The sequence below is a fragment of the Halichoeres trimaculatus genome, unplaced genomic scaffold, assembly GCF_033239565.1.
Source record: "Halichoeres trimaculatus isolate MK-OKI-2021-1 unplaced genomic scaffold, fHalTri1.1 fHalTri1_scaffold_11, whole genome shotgun sequence".
Taxonomy (NCBI): Eukaryota; Metazoa; Chordata; class Actinopteri; order Labriformes; family Labridae; genus Halichoeres; species Halichoeres trimaculatus.
In genome coordinates this window covers 21901541-21912756 of record NW_027437189.1, presented here as the reverse complement: position 1 = coordinate 21912756, position 11216 = coordinate 21901541, and the positions used below count along the sequence as shown (strand labels likewise).

The window sequence follows — 11216 nt, the reverse complement described above, 5'->3', positions numbered from 1 at the left end:
CTTTCTGATACCGTGTATGTGTGAGTATTGGTGTGACATAACGGTCAAAAAAATGCACAATTCAAACTCTCAAAACTGAAAATTACAAGCACCAATAGGACACTTTCATGGTAGGCGTTTATATCTGCCACATTTAAAACAGAAACTACAACTCAGTCGGGGCTCGGTGAACTTCCTCAGAATAAGACGTAGGCGGAGTAATGTTGAGTCATTTCAGCAGATGCTGTAACTTCCAGTAAGACACATGATACCATATCTGCACATGGCAGTCTCTTCGACTCAGAGATCTTCCCAACGGCATCTACCGTCCGGAAATCACAAGGCCTGTACAGTTTAGACGGCTCAGTGCTGGAGGACGAGTTGCCTAAGCCTGCATTGCAAATAATTTGGATACAAATGAGAAACAAATCAAAATCCAACTGTCCGGAAAACAACCTACTTGAATAGTATTGGAATTAAAGTGGAGGGAAAAAATGTTTATTTTTCAAAATCTGAACTTTCACCTTCCTGCATTTTCTATAGCCAACTCTTCCCCATCTTAATTGATTGATAATTGTAACTTCCATACCTTAACACATCACTATTACTATAATGTTCAGGCATCACTAATTTCTCTTGACTAATATTCTAAATGTCTTATCATATCATAGGGGAGAACGGGGCAATGTGAGACAGTGGGTAATGTGAGACACCCCCTGTATCCTGGCAACGGATCATATTTGTGGTCATCTGATCATTATGTCTTAAAGCCCCTTCCATTTCCCCTCGGCCATGAAGGAGAGGACCTCGTGGTGCAGTGTTTCGCATTTTTTTTTTTTAAGAAATTATTTTTTGGGTGTAAAAGTATATTTTTTTGCTGTCAATTTAATCAACTATTGCACCAAAGCAAATTGATTCAGGTAGAAAAACTTAAACCATGAATGTTGATTAACTATCAACATATAAAACCATGTGATGATGCCAGCTGAAGATTAGTCTGATTCGCTAAGAGAGGTTGTTTTTCCAAAAATTGTGGCAGTGGGGTAAAGTGAGACAAATGGTGTGGGGCAAATTGAGACAGTGATCTGAATTATTGAAGTTAAATTGTCATATAAAAACACTGTCCTATGTCCACAACAAGATAGGAATTGGTTTGTAAATTCACTGGTTTTCGAAAATGTATTTTCAACGTTATTACTATTTTGGTAACAGCACCTATGTTGCTGGCTTAAAGTCAGTGGCGCCGTCAAGGGGGGCCAAGAGGTCACGGTCACCATAGCCACTTCTCTCGCCAGTCAAATATGTTTATTATTTCTTACAATTAATGTACTCCTTCAAATATTGTGCTGCACAACAAAACAAATCACATGAATTATGTGAGCCCACTCCTTAATAAATACCATTTATCTTTATCTATTTAAGTGTATAAAAAGTGCAGGAATTAAAAGCTTCAGCTTTTAAAAATAAATAATGATAAATAACCAAAGCAAACAAAAAAAAAAGAAATTAAAGATTTCATACTAAAACTTAACTATATTGTAAAGCAGTGCCCCAAAAACACTCCAGTAAAAGCTTTCTGTAAATTTACTTTGAGATTTAGAATATGTTATAGATCCTCTTTTGTCATTGAGAAGTACATTTTTTCAAAACTACTAATAGTCTATCTATGTGTCATTACAACAAAGCACATAGACTAATTTTATTATAACTGCAAATTACAATCGCAGTCACACAACTTTGTCAAATTGTGCTGCACTATTTAAATCAGAGTTGTGTGTCTGTCTATTTAAAGAAGAGGAGACCTAGCCTATGATTAACCTAAAACATGTATTCAAAATTACAGGTTAGATGTAGCCAAGTATACCAGTAGTAGCCTATCTGATGCACATTAGATAGTCAGTAGCATTAACAGTGAAATGAGAAAGCAGAGTATACCGGCAGGTGGTTCTCACATTCCCATAGATTTCGACTGCTCCACCACAACAGCATAATGGAATTCATGAAATTCAGAACTGACTTTTAGTTTTACTGCGTGGCAGCCCAAGCTTTTAAGTGGCCCCGTCTGGTCACCACTTTAAAAGTTCTGGAGGCAGATTATTATGTTGGTTGGAAATACAACTTAACTATTTCACTTTCCTTAATGGAGCCACTGAGTGTTGTTGTGTGTTGAGTTTAATGCTTTAAATTATTGTTTGTAAATTGTGATTTTGTTGTATTTGTATGCTAATCATAGTTTTGTGAAAAGTGTCTTCTTCAATAACTTTAAAAACAATCAGTTTGATTTTGTCATTTTGCTTCACATTTTAGCTTATTGTGTAAAAGTTTGTATTTTCTTCAACTGGCCACATGGGGGCGATGTGGATCTGTACAAACCTTGCCCATCTCCCATCAACTCGATTGTATGATTGAAATGATGTAATTCTTTAAAGTATTACTTGATTATTTGCAGATCCCAAACACCAAGTTTTTTTTTTTTCTTAGCTCACACATTTGTTGTTATCAGTGTTTGATTCTGCTGTTTTTTGTCCTTCTTGGAGAAGCTCTGGTGTTATCTATTGACTGTTAATTTCTTGTAAGTCAGACTGAAGGGGCAGGCTGAGGCATTTCAATGGGACATTCCACCCATCAAAACTAATTTCCTGAGAGTTCTGACGGATCTGTCCGACACTGAAACAATGCAGCTGCTGAGAGGTGATCATTTCCTTTCAACGAGCTGAAGTTCCTCTTGTGACATTTTTTTTTTATCATTTCAACCCTCATTTCACAACATTTTATTTGCTTTTATTTATGATGCAATTAATGATTTCACATCGTATGTCTCATTACCAGCTTAAAATCTGTCAAATTCTGCAGAACTGATTGACTCAGGTCCAGTTACCTTAGAGATTACAATGTGTTTAGTTTTGATGACAGCCAGAAGAAATGAGCCAGTGTCATGTCCTGAACAACACTGAACACTTGAAGCAGTAAGCTTTTCTTTCACAGGTAAGTCTTTATTTCAGGTATGTGTTCTTTTTAAAGAATGATTAAATTATTATTATTTTATTGTTTACTTTATTATTTTTCTTGTTGTATGTTTGGTCTTGAATCACATCCTTTAGTTTTCACCTACCCCACCACTCACTAAAGGTCTGTCATAATTTTTGGGGTCTCCTTAGGTAAAGGGCTCTAGCTACGGCTTTGCAACATCTGGAAACAATACAGCTGTGCTCGTTTCTGTGGTACCAGGGGGCTCGGAGGTTGTGGGCTTGGGTTGAAGAGAAGGGGTGAGGGGCTGAGGGGTTGGGCTAGTTGCTGCTTTGGCCCTGGGGGTCCATGTGTCCCTGACTTCAAAATAGACTTGATTGCTAACAGCTGGCAGTCCTAACTCACCCTGTGTCAGAGCTCTCCTCTGATGTCAACCTTGTCAGTATCAAGGCCCGGACAATGTGCGGCCAGTAGAGATGGACTGAGTCAGAGTGAAATGAGGTTTGGGAAATGACCTTTTTTTTAATGAAGGCTGACCATAACCATCAATTATTTTGAGTTTTGGTTTCTGCACCTCTAAAGGTAAAGGCAACACTTGTACTCTGTAAATTATACATTTTAATGTGAGTACATTCTAGGGAAGTGATAAAAGCCTTTTACAGTGAAATTTAAAGGCTTATTTTTCTTTTAGATTATTACAAACACCACCCAATAATCTGAAATGAATTATGCCTTTAACTAATTTTAAAGTAGTTAAATCTAATGATGATATGTGTTTCGTAATTAAAAAATTTAACTTGCATTATTACATGCATCTCTGATGTCAATTTGTATCAGCTGCAGTTTTAAAGCCTGCTATTCACAGCCTAAGTCTGAGTAAACAGGACAGCAGCTCATTAGCATCTTTTATTATCCAATTACAAACTCTGCTCGCCTAATTACCTCCAATCAGCAGGGAGAGGGAAATGATTGACTCACTGGAGGACGGGACTTGCTCAGGACAAAAAGGACAAGCTATTTCTGAGTCTCATACTGGACATGGAGAGTGATTGACAGGAAGCCAGACCACTCAGGTTAGGGATGTGAACGTTTGGTAAACAGAACAATGAAATGTTGTCACCAGTGTTCTGCTCTGGAATTATGAGCTGGTTTATTCTGAAAGAAATATTTTTAAACTATGAACACATTTTGTCTAAACCTGAGTACAGCTGCCTGCTACTGGCAGGGGCTGTAGTAGCTTTGGTAATGGTTACTGCCATAACACTATCAACGAGCCAGACATAAACTAGGCCAACAGACAGGTAGCTGCTCGTAGCACTGGTGGCTGTTTTGATAAACGAGATAAAGTCTGATTCAGTTTGTGACGGAGAACAAGGAAATAGTTATTTAACAGCTGCAGACATGATTATCCTTCATCAGAGGATGAAGGGCAGTTGCCGCAGAAGGTTGTGCTTATAACAGAGCAATGCATCATTATTAGACAATTAATTACTCTGTCATCAACACCGACAACAACGCTGTTCTACTGGGATTCAGTTGCAGATGTTTCAACACTCCTCTTTGTCAACACAATCTATAACCGTGGAGCTGCAGACCTCTTTGCAGGCTTCAACTAGACTTTGACTCTCCTCACGCAGAGTTGCTCAAATTTACTTTTTTCTTCTCGGTCAGTTTTGGGTCTTTGAAAGATGTCAGGAGAGGACAGGAATAGCACAAATCGGCCGCTGGGACGGGCTGTTGTTTACAGACAGTGACAGGGATGAAGGACCTCTGTGCTCTGGTGCTAGGCCTGAAGCCTCAGGGGTGTACTAGCAATGCTTCTGTTGCTGTTGTAACAACACACACACACACACACACACACACACACACACACACACACACACACACACACGCACAGGCACACACACACACATACACACACATGCGCGCGTAGGCAGATAAACTTGTTTGTACACATAACATGTTCAGTACTGTTTTTATCTTAATTCAAACACAGCCTCCCTTCATGTGGTTCTCAAACAACAGGAAATATCACATGAAGCATATCGACTTCACCTGATGACTAAACAAGCTGCTCTGGGGAGTAAATCCAAGCAGATATTAGAACAAATCCAAATCCTTATGCTGTAGTGTTGTGCCTTTTTTAAGTTAAATGATCCAGCAATCACTTTGAGTAACTGAGCTGACCTTAACACTGGGGTCAAGCCAGGCTGCACATACAGACGTACAGACATCAGGTTGTTGGCTATACATATTTGTAATACGTGCATGCTAGCCACTTTAAGTCCCTACACTTCTGAAATGAGGGCAAAAAACATAGAAATGACCACAGTGCAATATTGACAAATTCTGTTTAATATTGTGTGATACTCTTCTCTTAAAATACAGTCTTTTCTGAGGTAGACCATTACAGTTCAAGAACATTATCATTTTAAAACAGACATCAAAAAAGACATGAAATAAATACTTTCATGTACAATATGCCGCAAAAATGAGGTAGAAATGGTTACAGAAAATGTACAATAACCAAATACAAAGATACCGCGATAACAGATCAAAACATGAAAAAATAAAAAGCGTGTTTTTGTTGGACAAACTGTCAGCAGGAGGAGGAACACCAACAAATGAACTGTAACTCCAAGTCTTGGTTTTTGTTTGGTTTTGATTATTCTGAGACAAAATCGGCAGCTTTGTCCGGACCATGCAGCTTGAGGCAGGGGTTGTTCTGTAATTTGTAAATGTGTTTTCAGTTTCTGCGACAGTGATCAGTATGCACAGTGGGGGTCACCCTGATTGATCTGGCTGTACGGCCTGACTGAAGCCACCAGCTGGAGAGGGACGGCTGCACTGTGATATAGGGTTGCTGGACATCAATCAGACCACTTCCACTCCACAGAGGGATCGGAGCAAGGGAAGGGGAAGGTGGAGAGGGGAGGGGTGGGGGGATACAGCGCCACATGGCCACTGGGGCTCGTGGCCAGGGGGCAATCCAATCTAATGAGATTGCCATGGGGAGAGAGAAAAAGAGAAAAATAATGATGAGGGCAGGGGAGGGAGGGAGGGAGGGAGGGGGAGTCAGAGGGAGGGTGGTCGGAAATATTACATCACTCTGTGTATTCCTCCACAGGACCATGGCAACAGCCAGCGTAATACATACAACCTCTGTACCTGCAGTCCAGTGAGCGGGTTTTTCCAGCTTGTTAAAACAGAAGTGTAGGACGGGTGTCTTGTTTGGATTGTCCACATGTTGAGTTAAACCACAATATGTACACAAAAACTGAGAGTTCCAACTTGGGGATTTGCTAAAAGCTACATTAAACAACTTGTTCTTTAGCTTTTTTGCATCTTCAGGGTATTTTTGTGGGTATTTTTTGTGCTCAAATGTCACCATGAATTCACATGAATGATTGTGTGCATAATATAATCTCAGAGGGTGATTTAGAGACATACATAAACAGGATATGTAAACACCAAATGACATGTACGTCCGCAAGCAGTTTGTCCAACAAAAAAGGAATATTTTCAGCTCCTATATAGCGTTTCTCAAAGACAATCATCACTCCACCATAAACTACAATAAAAATAAAAGGTAAAAGAACAGAAAAGAAAACATTTATATATTCATATATAATAATAATTATGGCATCAAATATTCTTTGAAATACCTGAATTACATTCAATGTTACTCTTTGTAGCATATTCAAGTTTCTCTCCCGAGGTAAAAGCCCAGCTGTAGTGGGTGTTACAAGACGTCAGGTTTCTCATTGAGCCTTTTTCTTGCACCACGCTGCTCTCTACTAAGACCCTAAGATTACATACATTCTTTAATTTCATTTTTCTGAGGTAACAAAATTTTTCCTGAGCTTTTCAAACAACTACACACTAGGAAAACAAAACAAGTAAGTGAAATTAAAAAAAGAAAGACTGTAGAAGAAGCTGGGGGTACCTTCTGTTTGGTGAGTGGGATTTTCAGGAAAACTGCAGACGATCAGGAATGTGAGGTGGAAAAAATTGTACATGGAAGTCACAGAGGATGACGCAAAAATGATGCAGAGAGGTCGTCTCGAAAATGTACCATTTTTGAATGTTCGCAAAGCTCTGACAAAAGATATGTGAAGCATTTAATAGCCTTTTGAGCTCTACTAAAGGATTTTGTGATTTCCTGGAATAGCAGCAGCGTGTTTGGATTAATAAAAGTCATCTGACTTTGTTTTTTGGGGAGTAGTAAAAACAAACTGTTTAGATTTGGTGAGAAGCTTTTAAGAGAGATGATGTACATTGTTTCAGTCTTGATAAGCACAAAAGCAGATGACTTTGGATTTGGTTAGATGTTGTTTTGGTAGAAAACAAACTGTGGTGCTGCTCTGTTGCTGATCCCAAGCCCTTCATATTAAATTAATGAAAATCCAATGACTAAATGAACATTGGGATACCTTGGAAGGAGATTGGCAATAAATAGGGACCTGAGAGTAGCAGTCAAAGGGGGATTTCCAAACCCTGATTATCCATAAACTTGGACCCCATCACCTAGCAACAAATAATTGATTTTGTCCCGGACCAAGGCTAATCAGGATCTCAGAGAGCGTTTAAAGACAATTTAAGCTGATTTTCCCATTGGCCAAAAGACTAATACTCTACCCCACTTAACAAGGTCTTTTCATCGTCTCTTCTTTGGGAAAAACTAAATATTGTGGATATTCATAGGAAACAAAGAAAGCACACCATGGCATGCTCCTACCAGTGAAACAATCCATCAGTACGGTTCAGCTCCTCTGGCTCTATGAGCTGCATAATCTGTAATTACAAAACAACATTCCCAAGGCCTGCCATGTCAAAGCCAGGGCAGGCTTATGAAGCAGTCCAACGACAGCAACTGGCTACTTCTCAGTGGTTATACATCTTGCTCCATTCTCTACAAGTGTCCAGTTCTTTCGTGGCGGTGTGTGGGCGCACCTTGCAGAAGGCATTCTCAAAGTCTGTGAAGGCTGGGGGTTTGGATGATGTGGGGAGGCCGTGCATGGCCCCACTGGGAGAAGACGCGGAGGAAAGTGCCTGCTGGCTGAGCTGAAGCAGCTCCCGCACTGAGAAGCCCTCTGTGCGTTGCAGCACAGCACCCAGCTCCCTCTCGCTCAAGCTGCAGCCCTGAGGCGACAATGCCTGCAGCAGCACTTGCCGACGCATACCTGCATCCGGAAGGCCGACGTGATACCGCTTGGCAAAGCTCCTATGTACTGCATCTTGCAGGAGATCTGGCCGGCCAGTAGCACAAACAAGAATAACCAGGCCTGTGGACCCCACCTGGGCTTTCTCCAGGGTGGCCAGCAGGGTCTGCCTCAGCCCCTCCTCTTCCATGGCCTCCACCTGACTGAGAAGAACCACTGAGGGCTGCCGTGCTCCTGCTGCCTGCAAAAGAGACCCCAGAATGTGCTCTGCCTCCACCTTCCCTTTCGAGGCCAGCATGGCTCCACTCAACCGGTAGAACGAAGCCCCGAGCTGTGAGGCCAAAGAACGAGTCAATGTGGTCTTACCCCCACCCCTCGGGCCGAAAAGCAGGACGGTTCTTGGTGGTCGCATGACTGGACTGGGCCTTAACACAGGCCACAGGAGGTCCTCCTCCAGGGCAGTCTTTACATGGGTGAGCCCAGCCAGCTCGGCCCAGCCCAGTGCAGGGCTACAGTCCAGTAACTCCCCATTGACCATGTCCAACAGCCTGGAGTCTGGGGTCTTCATGGTCTCCACAGACGGAGCACATAAAGAAGGGCGCTTGTTGGCCTGGGCGTGGTGTTGCTGCTGCTGCTGGATGAAGCCCTGCTCCGACACCACATTTTCCCCTGTCAGGCCTGCTTGGGGGCTGAACTCCCCTGCTGTCCCATACTGAGGAGATACCAGGGGCTGGGAAGAGGGCTTGGTAGGCTTGAAAGTTTGAGGGTCTGTGCTGCCTGAGCTGCTGAACCCGTTTCCCCGACATTCTGTTTTGTCATTCACACTGTAGGGTGAGTCCCCCCCAGCTTTCAAGGGCTCGTAGCTGTATTTTCTGTAACGGGACCCATCCCCACTCTCATCTTCGTCTACACTCATCTCAAATGCTTTTCTCTTTAATGTGGCCCCTGACTCAGATGTCCCGAGGTTGGTGCTCTGGTAACTGTAGCTGCCTCCTACCACTGTGGGTCTGGAGGGGACAGGAGTAGGGGCAGCTAGACCTGAGGGCAAGAAAGCAGCAGAAGGGTGGCTATAGCTGGGCGCAAGGCTGGTCTGTGGGGGGTATGTACTAGGGGGATAGTTATAGACAGGTGTGGTAGGGCTATAGCTGGCCACTAGGGTGGGTGTGGATTGGAGAGAGTGGAGGGAGGCAGGGGGAAGTGCTGCACTGGGTTGGGGACAGTACCCTGAAGAAAGATAGGTGCCGTTGTAACTGGAGGGGTACTCGCTGGAGCCACTGCAGGAGCTGCTGCCACTGTAGCCCGAGTCTGAGAGGTTACTGTTCACCACCGACACACTGCTGACCCCCTGCGGGCCTGCAGACGTGGCCTTGGAGCCCGAAAGGCTTTCATGGCCTCCAGGGGGCCCCAGGGAATAGGAGGCTTCAGTGCTGTGTGTCAGCGGCCAGGGCTCCAGTTCTGTCTTTGGGCCACTGAGACCCCCAAAGGCCCCTGGCTCTGGGTAGGCACCCACCGTAGGAGGCCTGTCATAGGGCGAGTCCAGGGCGCCAGAATACTTCTCGGCGTAGCGCTTCAACAGGTTTGAGGCTGTCATAGCGGAGATGTCATCATTGGCCCAGGCGTAGTTGTAGGAGCCGCGGCCTCGGCCAGAGTACAAGTCCGACTTGTGGGCCGGGGAGGAGGTGGTGGAGGAGACGTCCAGGTGCTGCTCAGGCCACTGGCTAAGGGACTGGGCATGCTCTGGGTTCCAGTGCATCTTTAACAGGCCTGCATACAACACAGAGAACCCAGGTCAGAATATTCCTTTGATTATATTTACGTCAGAAAACAGGATCTTAGCAGGAGAAATACACTTTTAATATCTGTGACAAAGTGATCAAAATGAGCATGATATGCATTTATACCTGATCATTTAAACCAAACCATTAAAACTGAGTCTGTTTTTCATCCCTGTTCTTCTAACTGTAGTCTGATATGCTCTTTCCTCAGCAACTAGTGACAACAGAACCTTTTTCTTTTAAGAGTTATCTTGTACAACATTTCCATCATGCAGTTTAGACAAACAGGGATGAATTAAAAAAAAAGCAAGAGGAGAGTTAAGAGGAGTTGAACACAAAGTAAAAGCGAATGCTACTTGAGACGGTGAGTGCACTACAAAAACTGAAATCTTATCAAGTGTTTTTGTCTTATTTTCAGTAAAAATTCCTTTTTAGACTCAATATGAGCCAAATTCACATGACCAATCCAGAAAAATGTCTTGTTTTAAGTTATTTAAGGACAAAAATGAGGTCTGAATTGCTCGTAACCAGTAAAAAAAATCTGCCAATGGAACAAGAGCAAAGTTACTTGTATTAAGACATTGTTCTAGTCTCAAAGAAACTTTCAAGCAAATTTTTATTGTTCCATTGGCAGATTTTTTTACTGGTTACAAGTGATTCAAACCTCATTTTTGTACTCTGATAACTTGAAACAAGACATTTTTCTGGATTAATAAGTTGAAAGAGGCTCATATCGAGTATAATAAGACAATTTTTACTTTAAAAAAAAGACAAAAACACTTGATAAGATTTCAGTTTTTTGCAGTGTGAGTGACAGTCCATCTGCGTGTTTTCACAGCTTATACTTGGGTTGTGATAAGTTCCCACTACTATTCCCCACACTGCAAACATCTGCAGGTCTCCCAGAGGAGCTATTGTTATCTCCCTGCGCATGTTGCTCTGAAAGCTGCTCTCCCAGCCCTGCACCCCACCTACCACCCACCAACCCACCCACCCACAGTACACCAGAGCTCCAAAGGCCCAGTGGCCGGCTGGATGGAGGGAGGGAGGGGACGGGGGGGTATTTGTGTGAGTGTGTTTGTGGACAGTGGTGTGGAGAGAGTGAGAAAAAAGAAAGAAAGAGGGGGGTTGGGTTTGGGATTGCAGCATAGTGTGCTATTCATCAGCACAGTCTCCCATGGAACATTGGGAAAGTGGAATGTCTGTTCCTCTGGCTGACTTCAGCACTGGCTGAGCTCTGATTGATCACGGCTGCAACACACCAAGCACAGGAAAGAGGGCACTAGGAAGAGGTTTCATGGGCATCTCAAGTGTGTGGAATGTGCACAAGTCT

General features: G+C 42.9%; 1 protein-coding gene across 3 annotated transcripts in view; it reads right to left on the bottom strand.

Moving 5' to 3' along the window:
* Positions 1-5315: 5315 nt before the first annotated feature.
* The window catches only part of fignl2 (fidgetin like 2), a 52818-nt gene continuing 46917 nt past the window's right edge, over positions 5316-11216 (bottom strand). For all 3 annotated transcript variants that reach the window (XM_074681127.1, XM_074681128.1, XM_074681126.1), the window contains one exon: positions 5316-9872. In XM_074681127.1, the coding sequence (XP_074537228.1) occupies positions 7831-9872 (2042 nt within the window). In that variant the 3' untranslated portion in view covers positions 5316-7830. The remainder of the gene's footprint in view (positions 9873-11216) is intronic.